Here is a 21,793-nt window from a genome sequence, read left to right on the forward strand (position 1 = left end):
CCACCCCAGAACACACACCCTTTGCGGAGATGGAAAGGGGGAGTATCCTCCAAAGCTTTACGTCTATGTACGTTGGGTCTGCATAAATGGGCGAACATTTTCACCCCTCCGGTATCTATACGGTCGTGTGGAACATTTTACGATATTGGACAACTTTGTGGTGGAGAATGTAAATTAAGAGTCTACTCGTGCTGGGTTGTGCAGGTAATTCTCATTTAAAGTGGTAGATCCTCTCATAAGCTGAAAATGATCCCGAGGATTGCTTCTCATTGATTTTTTTTGTGCTTTCCAAAGCATTTTATCGGTCCCCACCCCCACCCTCACCTCATTCCATGCAATGTTAAGTTGAATCTCCATCACTAACCCCTTTATGGAACCATTTTAGTCTTTTCTTTTAAAAACACTATACGTACACCCTCTTACACGTGCTAAAAAGCGAAAGAGGTTGGAGGGAGTGAAATTTGAATTTTATTAACTCGTTGGGGGTGGTTTTGTTGAAAAATTAACTCACAAGAGATTTCCCAAGGATCAATTTCTAATAACACTTCTTGTTCACCACTTTAGAGCAATTTGTGATGGAAAATTTTCTTACAATTATAGCTATTTTAGCTCATATAATTAACTTTGATAATTAACTCTAATTAACTTTATTTAAACGTTAACAATTAGTTTAAAAGAAAGTTTAATCGATTTTTTGCAAGATTTTCATAATTTGGTTCTATTTGTCATAGAGTTTCATTATACAATCAACAATAAATTAACTTTTGTGATATTACCTTTTTTTTCGAATGTTTTCATTCTTACCTAAAAAACTATGACAAATAGATAATTTTCTTTTGTACTAAAATGAATAAAGTCCTTCATCTTTTTTTCCCCACAAAGTTTTCAGCGAATTTTGAATGCTCAATTTTATATATTTTTTCTTTTAGTTAAATCTGTTGTACTGCACATTAAGAGGAAGTTTCGGTAACATAAAAGAGAGAGAGAGAGATTCAACATAACTTCACATAAAGTTGTATGCAATTTTTATGCTTTCTCTGCAAAGTCATACGTACAATATGAGGATGAAGCGTGTGGCGGAGAAGCGAACGTTTTGTGTGAGGAAATGAAAAGGGCTTTATAAATTATGCAGAAATGTACTGAATGGGTGGTGGAATGCGGCGGCCATGGCGTATTGTATACGTTGCAATTGTGCGCAAAATGCACGTTAATAATTGTGCCATTATGTAGGGGAGGCTTTTGGGGGTGGGTGGGCGTTGGGGTGCACCAGCAGCTATCAGTGCTCGCGGAGAAGTTGGTTAATTGAGTTTCAAAGTTGAAAGTCACTGTGCATCTCATTCTTTATGGATACACACCAGAGGGGCCTCTCACAGTCTCTCTATGTGTGCATTGCTTGGGTACAATTTGCCCTCAGGGATAGGGAGAGAGAGGGAGAGAACAACGAGGTACCCCCCAATTGAGCCACTTAGCAGCGTTGGGGTGCTTTTAACGTGGGCACAACACTGAATGCAGCACAAGGGCACCGCATTGTTGGCACTCTCATGCGCGCGGAAAGTATCCCACGGGCAACTTTTCTGCACTCAATTCGTGTGGTGCAAAAGATTCCTCAAGAATAATTCATTGAGATAGAGAAGGTAACACAATAAAGAATTACTTTGCTTCACCTGCAAAACTTTTCCATGCCCCCTTCCTTCCCACCCCCAACTCTTCATTATTTTTGCAGCCATGCGAAGGTGAATTGAGAAGAAGATTGAAGAAAAAATCTCTTGTGATGCTTTTCAAACATAACTGCCCTATAAAGCTTCAATGTTATAAGGGAAACTTTTTAAATCATAACTGACAAAGTTCACAAAGTCCTTGATTAGCTATAAATGTAATAAAATAAAGGAATAGAAAGCGTACAAAATGAAGGAAATTTTGTAAAATATTTTTAAAATATCTAAAGTTTATAAATCGCCTTAATTGCTAAAAATTTACCAATATCGTAATTTATAATTAATAATATGTGGGGAATGTGGCTTAAATTTATTAGTCAGAAAGTCTTAAGATGTGTTAAGATTTCCTAACATTTTTAAATTTTCTTAAGCATGTCGTTAGTTATCTTAAAAAAAAGACATAGAATACTTTAATTTTCTTAAACAAAACTTAGAATTTCTTAAGTTTTCTAAGCGAAAGTAAGAACTTTTTTAAAGAAGTTTTTTAAGACTTCTTTAAATTTTCTTAAAATTTTTAAAGTTTTGTGAAGAGAAAATTTAAATTCCTTTAATTAGGCTGAATTAGGCTAAATGGATATTTTCTAAAAATATTCACTTAGCCTGATTTAGCCGAAGTTAAAAAATCTTAACTTTCGCTTAAGAAACATAAAGAAGTTCTTACGGAAATTAAAAATGTCTTAGGAAAACTTCAGAAATCTTAAGATATCTCAAGACTGTCTGACTTGTGAATTGTACCGCTGACTGGCGAAATTCATTAGAAAATTGAGCTTGTAAAATACCTGACAATGAGATACCAATTGTCATAGCCAGGTACTACGATTCAGACTTATGGGGTGGGTCCGTCCGTACGACCCCATGGCCCACGAGCAACTGAGCCAACCGTACTAGGGTGGTTGGGAGAGAGAGTCACCTTAAGACTCCCGCCAACACCACACACATAAGCCAATCTGTCCTATACCATGACAGTTAGTACCAGCGGTACTACATTCGGCCATTCCTGACTTTTGTGACGTCCTCGGCACAAGCTAGGAAAAGCAAGACAGATTGACCGAATTTTCCCGTGATCTTCGACCAGTATACTTCGCAATGAATGCGATAACAACTGCGGTCCTTTGTATAGAGTACAAGTCTGTATTAGACAACAACTCTATTCACAAACTGAAGATCATATCAATTGTTCCTAATGGAACCATACCTGGTAGCCCAAGTACACAAGGGTTCTGTTTGATTTAGTACGCCAGTGCACATGACACAAAATCATCACACCCATGAACCTACAGAAGGTTCTCTCAACACAGCTTTCGCCATGTTACTTGTTTCTCATGGAACATATGTCTAGACTTAGCTTACCCAGTTCCAGGAACCGTAAGCTCGTTCCATAGAGACTAGTGTCTCCGAGAAACCATTCGCCGTATGACTCACTATCAAGAACCTTGGACCTTAACCTTGGATTGATGTTAATCAATACGACATTTCAGATTTTCAACGTAACAGGCCCACCATGCAAGCATGATGCCTCTCCGCGAAAACCTCGTCATGCTTTATCTACACCAGTATCATTTACTCACAGACTCATGAATCTCTATATCATCTAATCAACGAAGACTCATGAATGTTGTCTTTAGTATTAACTGGTTGCATGACCTGAATGTCTTGTCTAGCTTACAATGCGTCCATTGATCGCCCAGACCTACATTCCTATTCATCCATTCTACCATATCTATTGGGACATCAAGTTGATACCTTGCTACATCATAATGGTTCTATGGATGCTTGAAGAGCCAGTTTATCACAGTATTTCTACTGATGACATAAACATAGCGAATTGCTCTTCCATCTTTCTCTTCTCCTGATACCTCACTTTGCGAAACCATAATCTCAGAACTTCCTTTCGCCCAGGTATCCAATACTTCAGTAAACCTGATTAGAAGAGAAATACTACTTTGACACACTATTCCTTATCCGTGTCAACTATACTGCAAGCTATACTTCTACGCTTCACAGTGAAACAAGTGTTTATGTACCTATACAAGTACCTTTCTCTTGACATGATACCCCACCAGTAATAAGAGCGATATTTTCAAGGAACTTCCTTCCGCTCAGGTATCATCAAATGCCTTGATTCACTAAAGATCCCATAGAAGAGAGTCTACCTAGGACACAACGCCTTTTATCCGTTCCACTACCTTTAAGCACGAACTTTATGCTTCAGTGAAACCACTCTCTTCCCTACAATTTACTAAAGAGTATTTCTTGGACATCGACAAGCTTGATTCCTATTCGAACCACCATAAGGTCCGTTCCATCTCGGCTTTTAACTAAGATCCCTCAATAATACTAATCCGAGACACGAATCCTTAATTACGAACCATCAAGATCCAGGAATCCTCGTTCATCTCAGTAGATGCGAACCTTCTCTTAGACAGACTTAGTTGCCTCTTGCCGCAACACTCCCCCTTCAGACAAGTCCTTCATCTACCTTTTCCATGGTAACCGTTCAACCGACACCGTTCCATTGTTGACAGAGCAACTTTCAGAACACTTCATCCATTCTACTGGATCAACCTTTACTCCTATTTGCTATTTGTTTTCAACAATTAATATTCATCCGAAAGATGCAATCCCTACTCAAAGCCTACAGCTGTAAATGCGTTACAGAAAGGAATAATTTCTCATACTTTATTCCTTAAATCACTTATCATTCTCTTAAAACATGTTACATATAACCATAACATAATTTTCACTAATAAGAGAATATCAGGGGATTGAAAAGAAATTTGCAATTAATTGTTCCATTTTTATTTAATTTTCCGTTGCATAAGAAACCAAGAATTGGAATCCTCCAACTTTTCTAAATTTTCATTACTTCTTTTTTTTTTTTTAATGAATTTTTATGCAACCTAATAATCAATAATCATTCATTCCTTAATGCTGTAAAGGAATCTTGCATTAACATTCTCTTAAATACAACATGTTACACATAAACATAAAATTCATCAAGAGAATGACAAAGGGTTGAAAAGCGCTTTTCAGGGTTAACCACAAAAATAATTTTAATAACATCAGAATAACCAATTTGGAGAATACCACTCTCCAATCCAAGAAAATACTTGCGATTTTCCCCTTTTTTTTCCTCGCATGCTTGTGCATGCACTCCTTTTGCTGCATCCTGTGCTCACGCACACCGCAGCCAAATTCAGCTTCCCTGCTGCATGTGTGAGACGCTGCCGCCAGTTGACACCGTTGACACGATGACTTCATTGGTGTGTGTGTGTGTATTGCTGGTGTCCTCGATGACATTGCCGCTCCGCTGCCTCCACTCACACACACACACACTTGTCGTGCCTACACGCCGCTTCAGCACACACACCTTTTGCGCAAGAAAATCCCGCATGAAAATGTCACAATTTTTCACACGCGGTCAGCTTCTCCAGCTGTAAAACCGTTTTTCACAGCTCAGGGAAACATTACGCGGATTCCCATGCCACGGAAAAGCCCCACGAAGGACTTTTTTTCCCCCTCCGTTTCGCGACGAACACGTCACGACATGTCAAAATGGCATGTATTTTCTCGCGATTTTCACGACATTTCGACGCGTTTTCACACAAAACGGCACTTTTCCCGCCGAGGAAAACTATGAAAGGCACACACGCGTGCCACAACGCGATTCTCTACGCCGCGAAAGTCCCAAAACGGTGGACTTTTTCCGCGAATTTCACCACGTGACGTCAAAGTGACGCCATGGAATTTTTTCACTCGCGTTTCTCACGAATTTTACGTACACGCACTTTTTCCACTTCCGCGAACGAGTTTTGGGCTTATCCCACTTCTGAATTGTAAAATACCTGACAATGAGATACCAATTGTCATAGCCAGGTACTACGATTCAGACTTATGGGGTGGGTCCGTCCGTACGACCCCATGGCCCACGAGCAACTGAGCCAACCGTACTAGGGTGGTTGGGAGAGAGAGTCACCTTAAGACTCCCGCCAACACCACACACATAAGCCAATCTGTCCTATACCATGACAGTTAGTACCAGCGGTACTACAAGCTTAAAATTTTAAGTCTGTTTTAATTCTGTCTCGAATAAGCCGATTTTTAAGTCAGTCTTAAAATTTTTTGTCAGTTTTTTTTAGGTCAAGCTTAAAAATTTAGGTTGATCTTAAAATTTTAAGTTGTTTTTTTTTAAAGAAAGTCTTAAAATTTAAAGTCTATATTTTAAATCGGAAGTAAAATTTTTATTTTTCAGTTAATTACGCTAATTTTGATGTGCCTCGAAAAAGATAATTTAGTTGTAAATTGTTACAGATCTAATACACAAAATTTCGTTTCAAGCTCACAAATTATATGAAAAATAAAGATTTTCTCTAAAGCTCTTCCTTTATTTAGTTTTTTTTTTGCAATAGTTATTTAGCGACGTTTCGATTTTTTTAATTAAATCTTCTTTGGGGGATTCAATTCTCTAAAAAATTCTTCTTCAGCATTCTGAAGATTTGTTTGCATTGAGTATACTTTTGTACCTTGTTGTGGGTATAGGTATCTATTATGTGTGTGGTCAGCTGATATGGCTTGTGCTCGTATCGACCACCTCGATGTAATGCATTTGAATTTAATCACACCACGACGTGTTATCGGCAATCATTTAAGACGTGACACGAATACCACATCATCGTCTGGGCTAGATGTGGCGGTAGTGTGTATATCCATTTAGGAGGACACACCGTGATTGGAACATGCATTCGGGGGTGGTTCGAATGGACTTTAAGCATGTTAAACAGTCACTTTTGGGGCTGATCAGTGGATATGGGGGATGATTCCCATTTCCTCCTTTTTGTGGTGCTCTTGGGGATGTTTATGGTGGTGCACCACAAGTACTACACAAATACAAATGATGCCGTTCCCCTCCCATCACCCCAACATGCTAAACATGTTACATATTATGCGACAACGCATGATAAGGATCACATTCAGCGTTAAAGTATTTAATCATAAGTGGATGATTTTTGGTGGTTGCAAAAACCCTTCCTCCTTTAAAAAAAAAACTTTGGGTCTTGTTAAGTGAAAATGGGGGATGGTCAGGCCATCTCGTAGAGCAATCCGAGAGTGTGAAGGAGATAGAAAAGGCAAAGAGAAATGGAGAAAATGACATCTAAAATACATTTCGGTAGCCGAAAGTCGGTATGAGAACCATTTGTTACAAATTGTTTAAAATAGTTGTCGCCTGTTCTACAAAACCCACCCCCAACCCCCGTACATACATATTTTCTCAAAAGCTCTCTCCTCCTCATATATTTTATGTGTGTGTGTGTGTTGGCAGGGGGGGATTCGCTTAGGCAACATGAAAAACGGGATGTCCTCACCACCATCACTTTTTGCTTGCCTCCACTCGTCGCATTTTGTGATTCCCAAGAAGTCACCCCATATCCATCCTCGCATTTCCATATATACTGAATTTTGGGTCGTCCGTGGTGGTGAGATTGTATGTCAAACCCCACCCCTCCCCCACTGAAAACTGCAAAAGCTTTTACATCGTCCTCCCCTCAAACTGAAAGCTCTCTCCTACCACCCTACAGAGAGGAACGAGCATTCCCCCCAAAAATGGGTAGGACGATGGATGACGAGGACGATGGTTAGCAAAACTAGCACTATTCGTGATAAATTGTGAACGCAGACACTTTAGTTTTCCGTCCGACTTTTGTGTCCTTTTCCCTAATTGTTCTCTCATTTCATTCCGGATACATTTTCCTCTCCAAAAACCACCTCTCCCCCATCCCCCGAAACCCGCCCTTCTCGGGAATTCTCTCACACATAACTTTAATTCATACATGTGATGTGCAGCACCCTCCGAGAAGAGATCTCCTTCCATCTCCTTCTTTTTCTTCTTTTCTAAGCTCATTGAGTCCTTTTTGGGAACTTTGAAAAAGGACTTTATTCAGTAATATACTGAAAATTCGAGGAAATATTCGTAACAAAAATGGCTTGAAAAACTTTTTAAAAAAATCTGAAAAAGCTCTATCAAGAGCTTTGACTATTCAATATGAGTTCTTGGAATAAAATCTACCATTCTGCGTTATTCCTTAAACATAAATAAATTGACCACAAGGAGGAAAGTCAATCTTCCAGCACTGATACGTAAAGACTACATTCCCGCAAGCTTTTGTGCTTCATTTAAGGCAGTATATGTATATATTAGGAAGCTTTCTTGGTGGACATGAGACGACGGGAGGGGTGCGAATGATTTCCAAATCATCCTCCCCCCGACCAAAACCACAATCTTACATCCCCCAAAAGTCCATTAAGCCCCCCAACCCCCCAGCCTCGTAGTCCAAAGGAGGCAATCAAGAAAGCATCTTGTCATTGGCAAGTTGTTGGTCAATCCTCGAAGAAGTGATGCGTCACTTTCCATTCGTCAACGTGACAGAAGCAAGAGGATCCGTATTAGCTTATTCTCTTGTTTTTAGGGAGTGGGTGGGGGGGTGCCATGACGATAGAACAATTGAATGCGAACCATGCAAGTCAATCCTCTGGAGGAGAAGAAGAACTAACCAAATTACTCTTCTCTGGGCAATGCGACTCTTTTGGAGGGATTCTTTCAGCGTGGGTGGGATAAAGTTGCAAAGTCATTGGGGCAGTTTGGGAGGGGAGAAGGTGATTCCATCGGGATGCTCTCTTTCGGCGCTACCATCTGTCACGGTGGGTCTTTGTTGAGCGACGGGCCATTTAAATAGGTCAAAACGATAAAACACACTGCCACCGCATTATGCGGAGCTCACCACCCCTCCATTTTAGTTTCCGGATTGTGGGTCTTAAAAGGACGCCTATGGTACTGTGTGTGTGCTGCGTGAATAGAATGGCTTTTGAGGAGACGACGACGACGAGGAAGATGATGATGTGGTGTGGGGGTGGCTCTTCAAATTTCAATGGGTCGAAGAATATATTTGCTCTTCTTCTTCGCATTCCCTTTACTTCAACTACTTGATGCCATTGTGTAGGCGCGTCTTTGTTGAAATAACTCCCCATTTATAGAAGAATTTCTTCAGCCCTTCTTACACACAGAGAGGGATTGTTGCTCATCACATCATTCCCAAACATTGAAAATCGCCCCCCAGAAATGCTCGTAATTAGTTAGTATACCACAATCGTGGCATACCAAGTATTGTAATCATCGGAAAAACCGACCACCTCAGATCGGACTCAAACTTGGTATGAGCACGTTTTAGACATCCCACATTACGAAAGTGGTGGTGGAAAAATTTTGATCCGGCCGGCCTGCCGGCCGGCCGGTGCGCTATACTTTGTCTTATAGCTCGAGAACGGCAAGAGATAGAGACTTCCGGTTTGAAGTTTTCTATAGAAATGTGGGTGTAAAATTTCATTTTTTCGCATTCTCAAAATCCAAGATGGCCGCCGTCCGCCATTTTGAAATACCGTCGACCAGTTCCCTTAAAGCTAGAGGTCTGAAATTTTAGTATGTTGTAGAGCTCAGTGAGACGTTTTCATCAACAATTCATACTTGAAAATCGGTCAAGCGGTTTAGCAAATATGGCGGCCCAAAGCAAAAAGTGTTTTTTCGATATAACTCGAGAACGGCTTGACCGATTTTGACCATCTTGGTATCAAATGAAAGGTTTCGATAAGCCCTACAACTGTCTAGAACATTCCAAGTTCCAAAAATATCCGCAAGAGGCGCTAAAACCAAAAACAAAAATTGACTAACTTTAAGAGGCAATATCTCCGAATCCCCATCATCGATTTCCTTGAATTTTTGATATGTTGTAGCCTGACTCAATATCTTTCATCAGTCCGAAAATGAAGAAAATCTATGTCGCCGTTTAGAAGATATGGCCATTTGAAAAATTCTTGAATTTGAAAAGTTCTAAGAGCCATATCTCTTGAACGGATTGTCCGATTTTGCTCAATTTGGTATCAAATTAAAAGTTTTGTAATTCTCTACAACTTTCTAGAACATCAGAAACCTCTAGAACCATTCCTTTAGGACGAAAACTGCAAAAAACTGTTTTGGTAAAACAAAAAACCGCCATTTTGTGTTCTGGAGGTGACCTTGAAATGTATTGAAATATATGTCAGATTATAGCTTATTTGAATACCTTTCCAAAACTAGTCAAGAAATTTCTGTATGTGCAATAGAACTTGAGATATAACCATTTTTGTCTTTCGAATTGATGAATTTCATATAAAAAATCGCCTTTGCCTACTAATACTACTTAAAAATTAAATTACAACGCATAGACTGACCCATCCGCGTTGTGGTATACCAACTCTTATAACTGGACGCGTTATGATTGACTTTTTTCAGCTAAAATGAACGTTAAGGGTTTGATTGGAATAGAATTAATTCGTTTATACAACATCAATTCATTGCTCTATTAGCATTAATATTTTATTATTACGCAGAATATTTCTTCCTTCCCTTGAGAAAAAGAAATAAATTTAACTCATATGTCATTGAATTCTAAAAATAAGTACGTTAGGGGAAAGCGGGCATTATAGGGAACACGTGAAAGAATTTTCAATATTTCAACATTATTTCTCTTTTATTTTCACAGTCGTGGAAACAGTGAAGAATGTAATTTTCATGATTTAAAAAAAAATCATTTTAACACGTGGTGGAATATATTAAAATAAATCTTCAGCCTATATCATTGTATCTCTGAAATTTTAAGAACTAAGAATAAAAAATTGGAAACTTAATTCTTGATCTTACAGCTTTTCTTTTATATTATCTAAGTTGTTATGTCTTTCTTTCCCCCCTTTATGGCACGTATTGATTGAATTTTTATCAACTCCCCCACACAACTTCCTTTCCACTGTTCTATGCTCTCGCCCCCAGATTTATGGTGAAGCTTTACATATTATTGCATGTTAACGTAAAGACTGATATAGCGCATTGGAAGTTGATGGGATTCCTTTTGCTGCTGCTGCGGGGGTGAGAAGATTGCGAGAGTTTTCTCGGCGGGAGGAGATAATAAACAAGCAAATACTCCGCTTATCTATCATCGGAGATTTGTTATGTTGTAGAAAGTGATTTATCTGGGATGAAGAGGCAACGGGAGGAGCACAGTGAATTGGCGTTGTGATTAGAGAGACAGTCAGAAGAGCAATTATTTCATTGAATTGGAACACACACACGGGATTGATTTAATTCCACCCAAAATTATGTCCATTAATAGCCAAAAAGAAGCTTGCGGAGAATCCCTGCTTTTGCCTCAAATGAATGGATGTTCGTTAAATGGTTGATGATTTTACGATGAATCCTTACAGAGAGAAAGAACGAAAGGGAGAGAGATTCCCTTTTTAGAGAATAGGTAGGAAGAGAAGAGCTTCATCAATGTCCCTGTGAATTCTTTTATCAGTACCACTGATTTCCACCAAGTCGCTTTGATTGGATTCCAATTGAGTGGAGATACTTAAAAGAGCTTAAGATAAATCAATGAGTAAAGCGACATACTTTTGGGGTCATTTAAAGTACTATATATATGTAGAGAGAAGAAGGATCCTCTAATTTATTCCTTTTTCCTCCCACGCTTTTGTGCTGAAAATAAGGGACTTTGATAGCGAAGAAAGGAATAAAGAGGCACCGAAAGGAACCACCAAAATGGCCCTCAAAATTTCCCAGCAATTGGGTGCGGAAGAACGCGCGCGCAAAGTCTCAGGGGGTTGGATTTTTGGTATAAATATTCTGATATACTGCAGCTGGTGCCGAAGACATGCTACTAAAATATGTATAATCCCAACTCAACTATCTTCGAGCACATACGCCGCCGTATAGATTATGAATTATTTATCAAATCAAAATGTAAATTGTAGACTATGTGCTCCTTTGCCAATGGTTGGGGGGTGCTATGTAGCTGTGAGGATTTTCCCATGAGAAATAAGAAGTGACAAATTTTCCATTAAATGGTATCATGAAATTTATTCTAAAATAGTTGATTTTGCACTCTAATTTACTTTTATTCAGACAAATGTGTAATTATGGAAAATTGAGTTCTTGGCTAGACTTGATTCTTAATAATTTATCCAATAGTTATATCTCAGGGCTTAACAAAGGGGTTAATAACATGTAACAATTATACTTAAGAATTCGATTTTTAATAGTTCCGGTGAGGAGTGGCCGTGGATCCGAGGGAACACCAGAATCCTCCGTCGTGTCCCGAACAGTTCTTCCAGCAGATAATCCGCGATGAATCCAGCGGTCGTGAGTCGGAGAGAACACCAGAATCCTCCGTCGTGTCTCCGAATAGTTCTTCCAGACGACGATCCGATATGAACCCAGAGGATGAGAGACAATGACTGGTCTCTATTCGAGGCTGGATTCCCGAACGTCCCAACCAGGCGGGACAATGACTTGTATCCACGGAAATTCCCTCTGGTAAAGTATTCCGAGAGGCCGAGAGCTATGCTGTGCCTCAAGCCAATCCCATTTAGGCGGGATAATCTCGGTATCGATCCTGATGAGCACGGACGTGGCGTCCGTGGTGTTCCTCCGGGGTATAATCGTCTCAGGATGGAGATCTTCTGCTCCTGGCGCTGGTACTTCCGGTATGGCGGACTCTTCTTGCACTCAACTTTCACAATCTTCTCCGGCTCACAGCTTGGCAAGATGGCCGGTGCCTCTGCGATAAAAGATAGACACTCTTAGCGAATGGGTATAATTACGTCGCCCGGAGGACTCTATCAGACCAGAACTGGCGAGCCTCGGAAGCTTCCCCCAGATATAATCCCCACAACACAACGTACACGGCACAAATTCACCTTCCCCCACCATCGGAGCTCTTTTAGTACATGGTACATATAGTGCTATAAAATCTATTTTCAAATTCGCCCGTTACATAGCCTGAAGAGATCTTCTCGGGGGGCTGGGAAGAATCCACATCTTCTTCCCATCTCCGTTAGAAAAATCGAACATCACCCCCATCTTTTGCACGCTTATCCCTTCACAATTGAGAGTCAAGGGGGATGAAGAAAAAACCGTGGAAGAAGATATACTATGTGTGATATACCTTTGATGCAATTTGAATAATGAATGAAACGGTGCGATTTGAAAGACCTTCCCTTCGCGAATTTTCTCCCGGCACGAATTTGGGATGTAGCAAGAAATTGTCACCTTTGGAAATCATGCAAGAATGGGAGGGGAAAAATGTTCTGAAGAGATTGAGGAATGCAATAGAATTGTTATTTAAATCAATTTTGCACTGAAGCTCCATTCAGTTTTAACCAATGAAAAGGCCATTTTTGGATTAAATAACCAATCAGAGAGAAAATTCTAATCATCCGAATAATTCGATATACCTGGAAGTTTTGAAATATTTTCTGCGGGCTTTCCCGCTGTTTTTCCCTGATTTATCCATTACAATTTAGGGGTTTGTACACCACCCACAATTTGTTCATCATATTATACATATATAACTTCTCCCAAGGGGTGTTTATCTGAGCGAAAATCTTCGAATTATTCGTCAAGATTCACATTATTTGTCAAGATTCGGTTTATTTATTAAAAAGATTCGGATTATTCGTCAATAAGTTTCAGACTATATTCGTAAAAATTCTGATTTTTCTTCAAGAAGATTCGAAGTTTTTGTCATGATTCGGATTATTTGTCAAAAGTCTGATTATATTCGTCAAGATTCGGACGATTTGCTAAAATATTCCGAATATTCACCAGATAAATACCCCTTGATTTCACCCTTCAAAAGGAAATTTTGAACAGAGAGAAAATTGAAAGTTTTCTCGGGGAATCCTTTCATATTATGTACGATTTGAAATTGAATATTAATTTATCAGTTTTGAGTTAAAACTTTTCCATTTCAATGAAACTCTTTGTATGAGATATTCTCATTCAATTACCCCATAAATTTCAATATGCATTTCATTCTTCATCTCATCCCCTACACTGCACCCCATTTCATCCACCCGGAACTCGCCTCTTCTCTCTTTATGGCAAATTGAAACAAATTTAACTCATTTGCTGCACCAACTCCACACACAATTTAGCTCCCACAGATATCATCGCATTGCAAAATAAAATCGCAAAAACTACCCTTCCATTATCACCACCCCCACATACCCCCTCTATAGTTTATGAGAGTTAATGTGAAGGTTTAGGGGAGAAATGGGGAAAAAGAATGGAATGAATTACGGAGAACTGTGCAATTGGGGGGTTGTTGGAAATTAAATAAAACAACTTTGATTCCCTTCTCTCAATGGGGTGCTCCATCAAATGGGAAGCTCTATGGGGGAGTAAGGGTTGTATTTTCAACGTTAAAAAATATTACAAACTTCAACAGGGGTGCACTGGGAGAGCCACCATCCCCTCTGTGCCCTGAGTGTTAGAGTAAATGGTGTGTAGTTTATCGAAGAGATTTTGTGCAAAAGTTACACCGTAACACGCTCAAATAAAACCCGAAACTTGATGATGTCGCCCTACAACCTCCTCCCCGTCATAGTAAGTGGTGGTGAGTTTTGTGAAAAGTTGTGCAGAAATATGAAACTTATGGTTTATTTTTAGTGCTAAATGCACACGCGCCTTTCACCAAAACTCTTCTCTCCTGCACCTGGCAAAACAATATGTTTGAAATAAAGCTTATGGGAATGTAATTCAATATATTATACAATATTTTCCCTCAGGGGGTGTTCAACTGTTGAATTTTTAAATTATTTTTTTAATTGAAATAATAGGAAATCTCTATGCAATTCATTGAAAACTTTTATTTGTTTCTATAAAAAATCCCAAATGGACTATTTTTCCCTCTGAGATCAAATAAGAAATTTCAGTAAAGATTTTTGTCCAGAAAATCCACAAAATGACGTCACTACTTTTATCTTTTTCAATGCATGAAACATAAAAACGTTCAAAAATATGAATTAGAGGTGTTTTATCGATAAAAACATTATTTTATTTTCGTTGAAAAAAATTAGAAATCGTTAAAAGGACTTTTTTAAACTAAACGTCACCATTTCCTCTCCATTTCAACTCATGAAACATACCAAAAATACAAATTTAAAAAATGAAACATCCACATTTATGTTTCAAGTATTTAAATTAATTGCCAAACTGCATTTTTATTTTAACGAAATATCAATATAAATTTCCAAAATGTATTTTTGTTGTGAATGAAACAAACCCCTTGATCTTTCCCCCACACCGTCCAACTCATTCCATCCCCCAACCAAATGTATGCTTAATTTTGCATGAAGTTACACATTTGCAGCGCAATACATTTATGGTTTCCACACTCTAAAGTACAATTTTAATTTGATATTAAACGTATAACTCAATTACCCAGGTATTTGATGAAATATATAGAAAATTTACCACGAAAATTAAATAAAACATAAATTGGGGGACATTTTGGCGGGAAAGGGACAAAAAATATGAAATATTTTCATTATTTAAAAATCCACAAAATTTTCCGCATAATTTTCCAACTAAAAAGCTTGCCACGTGAATAATTTTAAATTTTCCCAGTGAAAATTAATCGAATAATTTCATTTTGAAGATGCGTTATTGCATGAACTTCCCATTTGTTAATTAATTGTGTGTTAATATTAATTAATGTTGCATTAAATTCGTTCATTTATGTTCCTTGTGTACTTAATTTTTTAGTTGGTGTACCGCTTCGTGGTTTACAAATATGGAAGAGTTTTGATCTTTTTGATTATTTTGATTTTTACTCTTTAGAGAGGTATAGCTTAAGCTTAATAAGAAATATTAAAATTAAGAGAATTTTCTAAATTTTATCTCTCTAATTTTTCAAATTAATTGAATTTCCATTTTTTTCAGTACAAACCAAAAGCTTTGCATTTTAAATTTAAAAAAAAAGCTCTCACATTTTAGATAAATGTTGGGGACCACTTAATTATCCTCTTCTGCACCTTTTGCCATGCTTTTCACCCACACGTTGCTCTTTAAAAAAAAGTATCTCGGCAATCAGTTCTTCCATCATTTGTCCAACATTGTGTGTTATGTGATGAAATGTCGGACAAATGGAGGAACGTATAAAAAGGTTAACACATCATCTGGTGGCGAGGGAGGTTACTACCACACACAGACACAGGGTGTGCGCTGTACAAACCACTGAATCCTCGAAAAAGAGCCAAAAGCAAAGCAAAAAAAAAGAAGAGAATTTACCTTTTTGTGGGAATATTAAAAGCTTGCCTCTATTCCACCGTCAAAAGCTCCCTCTAAGTTTCCACCCAATTCAGATCCAATTAAGTCAAGTCACGATTGAGCTGGCTCCAATTATTTGTATGTGCTGCGTCCCAGGGACTATATGGGGGTGCATACGGAGGGTGGTTGGTTGCCTTTCTGGGGGTGATTTTCTGTGGCTTTACTCTCTCTCTCTCTCTCACTCAGTCTACTCTTTTGGGGTATAGAGCAAAGTGGATTATCCAATGGTATCCACTGGAGCAAAACGTTACTGCAATTAGTCACACTCAAGGATCTTTCTCCGCATTTCTCCAGAGTGGACTCGTGTAATCATATTCAGTCCCTGGACAGTTGTTAAACGATCTCATTCTCAATGCGATGCCTCCCACATTCAGATTGAAGACACTCATACATGCCAAAGAGCATGTTGAGGGTGGAAGGGGGTGTTTTTAGCAGCAATGAGGGTGAGCTTTTCAAAATGAGATGGTGAATTTTCCCTATGGGACTACACAATTACATTTTTAGCCTCTCTGGTTACATTTTCTCAATATTTAACCGAACAAAGAAAGGAAAAAAAAATATTTAAAAATATTCTTCTGCCGAAAGTTTAGGCTTCAACCCTACTCCCTTAAAACCCTTAAAACAAAAGGTTCATTCAAACAGTCGAAAAAATAAAATCCAACAATCACGCTTCAATGAGCATCCCAGGAGATTTTCTTTCACCCCAAAAATGGGGATTTCTCACCCTTCAAAATAGACCGCACTTGCAAGCCACAAAGGTACTGCACATTTCTGCTTCATATAAGCTTTTCCCAGGAGCCCCTTTCCTTGAGTGTTGAAACTTCTCTCTGGCAAGAAGAAAAGCTCACGGGAATGAAAAAGAACATGATGATAGAGGAGAAGAAGCCCAAAGTACCTACAAATGTAGTATGGTTTACTCATTTAATACAAAGTGACGATACTATCAAAATTCTTTAGTTTCCCAATTAAGGCAATTACTCAAGGAGCTTTTTCTTTAAGAGAGAAAAAAATAGATGAAAAATTTAAATAGTTGTAAAGAATATTTTTTTTGCAATTACCTCTCATTTTCTACACGAAGAAAAAAATTTAACTTCTCAAAAGCAGAAAATTTATAATTTAAGAATTTTTGTACTTTTTAGTCACCTTGTTTAATAATTAAGAACATTTTTTATGCAATTTTGTGGTTAGCATAAATGAATAATATGCGAGATTGTTGACATTTAATTACGGAAAGCAAAGTTACAACAAATATTATATAGCTTAAACATTCCACTCAATATCCTTGAGAAGAGAAAGAAGTGGGGAGGGGAAAGGGTGCTTTTGCAGAAAAGAAATTCCCACTTTATTTGCAAAATATGGTGGTGGTGCAAAATGTTGGTGCTCAAACTTTTCTCATGCGTCTCTCACTCTGTTTCTCCGAGAATAATTAATCATATTCGTTGACTCGCTCACACGTACGGGTACCTCCTTCCTAGTCCCAATCCCCTGCCCCAACACCAAGCTACCAGCAGAGCAGTGACGACGCCAAGAAAAGTCGTCATCGAGGAGCCATAAGATGTGGCTGCTGCTGGCGAATGAAAAACAACCCCCCTTGTCGTCGGGTGATGCGGTGAAAGCCATCCATACCCAAACCACCCTCGGGGGCTTCTCCTCTTGAGCTTGGGGGTGGGTGGGAGTGTTAACATGTTTGCTTAATGATGTGCGGTTTAACTCCAAATCTAAAATGTCAACACGACTTTTTAATGAGCCAAGAGGTTTTTCACCCCCATCCAACAAACCCCCCGTAGCGCATTCCTCTTCATCCCCCCACAACTTGAGAGAAAACGCGCAAAAAAAAATACCAACCCCTCGGAAATTAACTTCCAAAATTACTTACTACACACTCACTCACCCCCGCACGTTGATTTGATGAGAAAATGAAGGGAAAAATGTTGCAAAAAGCAAAGAGAGAGATGAGATGGTTTTTCGCCGGAAAAACCTTGTTTGAATATCGTTTTCCCCATTCGTTCCGTATATGTAGAAAATTATTTGCAAATAGAAAACTTTACATATATTCCACCCAAATTGCTCATGAGTTTTTCACATCACAAAAAGCATAAAAGGTCTTTTAATGAAGCTCTTCCATCCCAACAAATTAGTGATGAAAATTTATTACATATTTATTTGTGCATCAACTTTCCTTCCCTTTTATAATTTTATCTTTCATCCTCACAAAAAGCGAAAAAAGATTCAATTTTCTGGTAATTTTTTTGCGAGAAGAGCTTCATCATTTCAATGGTTCACAAATTTTTCCTATAGAACCTCAAAGGTTTATGATAAAAAAAATCGTATTTTTTGTGAAAAGTTAAATGTTCAAATTACTAAAAATTAATTTCAAATGTTTCGTATCTGTACACAGAGAGAAATTCTTCCCATATAGAGACTTGAATGGATGAATAAAATCATATAGAGTTTAACGTTCAGCCATCTCATGGATAGAAGCGCTGTAAAAGGATATTTTTAATAAAAAATTGACTTTTCTTTTGAGAAGAAATAATAAAAAGAGAAGAAATGGAAATAAATCTCTTTTGTGTTTTTCCTACGATTTTTTAATTTTTGGTTTCTAAAATTTATATTTATTTAATAGCAAAGACACATTTTGTTCTAAAATAAACAAAAAAAATTTCAATTTTCTTTATAAATTTCAAACTACGGTAGAAAATTACAAAAATTGAAAAGTTATTGAGAAAAAAGTTGTTTCTTTTAATCAATGAAAGAATATTAACAAACCAGCGTTGATTACTTATTTTCATTACCTTATGTGTCTACAATGCCATAAAATAATTTTTTTATGGTTAAAAGTGTTGTTAATTTTCACAATTTTCTCAATAAAATGAAAAGGAATATAAAAGAATTTGTACCAAATTGAGATCATTTGCAAGTTCAACACTCCACAAGTTTTCCTTAAGAAAAACCATAAAGATATTTTTCTTGATAATTTTTTTGTTCGATTTCACTTTTTTTCCCACCTAAACTTTATACATTTCACCGTGTTGGAGGATTTTCCGGAGAGTGAGAAGCGAATTCCTCATCCCCTCAACACTTTTGATTTCTTTCTTGAAGCTAAATAATCTTCCATTTCCATGACTCTGAAACTTTTCCATCTTTTACCTTCTGTCTTTTTCTGTTCTTGTTCTTCTTGGGAAATTTCTTCCTCATACATCCGAAGAGTCAAACACACTCGCGAGCACTTTGCACAAAAAAAAGAAGATACTCTGAAGGCGATGAAGTTGCAGGAGGATAATTGGAAATTTATTTGAAAACACGTCATGAAATAGAGTTAGATTTACATCAAGAAAAGTGAGATTGAAAAAGAAAAGAAAATTTTAAACAATAATACAAAATTGTAATGAGAAAACTTTTCTTCTTTCCTCTCGTACGCCCCCTCGAGGGATTTTTCTCCCCGTTCTTTTTCTCGCACTCCTAATTTATCTCATGAAAGCTACACACACACACAAATGCCCAGAGGGTGGGTGGGTGAGCTTCATCTGTGAATGGAGGCACCTGAAAAAATTTTTTCAACTAAATTCCTCCTCTTTTTTGCCGCTAAGTCAATTTGTTTCATTGTATTGCGCATTTATTTCACGACTGATTTAGCGAAATTCGAATTCATCGCAAAAAATCAAATTGGTTCCACATCAAATTGGTCCCGTTCTGTTCATTCAATTCAGGTGTACGTGAATTTTTTCAGGTGGAAGACAAAATCAGGAATAAATTGCGGATGGTGGAATGAAGAAATGCTGCGTATTTAATTTTTTTTTATCATCATCAATGCTCTGACGGTTAAGGGAAGAGCACAGCTGATGGAATTTATTAAAGTTCTATAGAAAATTAAAAAAACAAATTTAATAGTCTACAAAACAATAGATAAAAAACTATAGCACCAATTGTGCCTTGGCTAAAAAATAACCCAGAAGGTATATTTTTTGTTTTTTTATATCTTGACATTCTAGGGATAATTTAGTAATTTGTAATTCCTAATTAAAGAAAAATAGTTTATTGAATCTTCGTCTATTTCGTTCCCTCATCTCATTACTCTCCTGATTCCTACTCTGAATATTTTCTTGTTCCCTACCTCGCTTCAATGTACCCCAATTTCTTTGATAAAATCAGCTCCTTTCTCGGCAATCATAATTGTTGGAGCATTTGTATTCCCAAGCCTCTAACTCCCTTTACCCGTAGTCTAGAGTCTACAACAGCATCAGGATCTGAATCAGGACCCATTTTGGCAGTTCCAACAGGATGATAAATTGTCGTTGTCAAGTATTTCGTGTAGCAAGCCCAGTAAACGTCTGAATTAAATTCCAGAGCATCACATTCGGGTATTGGAAGAATTATCAACTTGGCGTCATGACGCTTAAATGCTTTAGTAGTCAAAAATTTGAGAAGGAGCCTAATTGCACGCACAAATGACTGAACATCAAAGTCTGTGGCCAAATAGTTTGGGTAGATTCGTGGCTTGTCGTAAGGATCGGAGCTTCGTAGCAAAATTTCCCCACGTGATTCTTCCGTTAAAAACATTAATACCGGCAACAGTAGATCACCTTCTTTAGTTACTTTAGCTACTATATCAGCAAAAGATTCATCAAATCCTAAAGCAGGGCTGACAAAGGTTTTGGCTTCATTAAATTGACCTTTGTAAAATCTTCAGAAGTAAAAATGAAAATCTGGATATTTAGCAAAAGGATCTTCAACGTTAACGTTGCCAATGCCATGAAGATTACCCAGAGTAGCAAACGGACCTGAATGATCCTTTAAATAGGCGAAGAAATCATCCATCAAGTCGTCTTGAGTATATGAATCTGCGGTTGATTCATCTATTTTCATAGCAATAAGCACACCAGGATGATCTTGAAGATTCTTCCCAACTTGCAAATCCTGAATCACAGGAATACCCATCTTTTGGAGATGCTCAGCAGGACCAATTCCAGACAACATTAGCAGCTGTGGCGTATTAATGGATCCTGCGCTCAGAATGACCTCCTTCGTTGCGTAGGCTTTAAGTTCTCGTCTTCCTCTGAGATTCATTCTGACTCCTCTCACTTCACCATCATCGTCAATTATAACATTCAAGACCATGGCGTTTTTGACTACGTGCAGATTTGGTCGCTTTTTGGCGGGAACTAGAAAAGCCATAGCCGTACTATCCCTCACACCAGCTTTAATTGTTGCTTGACCCAGGGTGAAGCCAACGTTCTTCTCACCATTTGTATCCTCCACAAATGCTATTCCTAACTCCTGAGCAGCTTCAATAATTTCATATTGAAACGTTTCGTTGTTCATGTATTTTTCAACAGACAAAAGTCCATCCGTTGAATGACATTTTCCTCCAAAATTTTTGTTTGCTTCGGACTTTTTGAAATACTGAAGAACATTTTCCCATCCCCATGTTGGGTTCCCTAAGGTCTCCCACATGTTGTAATCTTCTGCAACTCCTCTAACGTAAAACATTCCATTCATTGAACTACTCCCACCTAACATTCTTCCCCTTGGCCATGGACCTGATAGAATACTATGCTGATCTGAAGGTTCAATTTCGTATTGCCAGTCAAATTTTGATTTTGGAATACCTGCCATTAATCCAGGAATCTAGAAAATTTCGCTGGGTTAGTTTGAAATAATTTTTGAAAAAATCTTTTAACCTACACTTGATTCCATCGGAGGATCACCACCGGCTTCCAAAAGCAAAATCTTCCAATTAGGATTCTCACTGAGCTTATTGGCAAGAACTGAACCAGCTGAACCCGCTCCAACAATTATAAAATCGTACTCTTGAAATCCTAAAAAAGAAAATTTTTAGAGGAAGAAAATTCTTTAAGAATTTCTTAGTTTAGGAGATCCAGCATAC

The 21,793-nt window shown here is 37.9% G+C and overlaps 2 protein-coding genes across 2 annotated transcripts in view; both read right to left on the reverse strand.

The window, feature by feature from the left end:
- Nucleotides 1-19,108, reverse strand: part of LOC129794545 (sodium-coupled monocarboxylate transporter 2-like) — a 33,027-nt gene extending 13,919 nt beyond the window's left edge. Inside the window, exons 1-2 of the mRNA XM_055835300.1 lie at nt 19,057-19,108; nt 11,896-12,352 (exon numbers count right to left, since the gene is read on the reverse strand). Coding sequence (XP_055691275.1) covers nt 11,896-12,352; nt 19,057-19,108 — 509 coding nt within the window. The remainder of the gene's footprint in view (nt 1-11,895; nt 12,353-19,056) is intronic.
- A 965-nt stretch (nt 19,109-20,073) lies between these two features.
- Nucleotides 20,074-21,228, reverse strand: LOC129794546 (glucose dehydrogenase [FAD, quinone]-like). The gene is made up of 2 exons (XM_055835301.1): nt 20,688-21,228; nt 20,074-20,507 (listed from the first exon to the last, which is right to left on the reverse strand). Exons 1-2 carry the CDS (start codon nt 21,226-21,228, stop codon nt 20,074-20,076), a joined length of 975 nt encoding a protein of 324 aa, XP_055691276.1.
- Nucleotides 21,229-21,793: the final 565 nt, after the last annotated feature.

The sequence above is a fragment of the Lutzomyia longipalpis genome, chromosome 4 (genome assembly GCF_024334085.1).
Source record: "Lutzomyia longipalpis isolate SR_M1_2022 chromosome 4, ASM2433408v1".
Taxonomy (NCBI): Eukaryota; Metazoa; Arthropoda; class Insecta; order Diptera; family Psychodidae; genus Lutzomyia; species Lutzomyia longipalpis.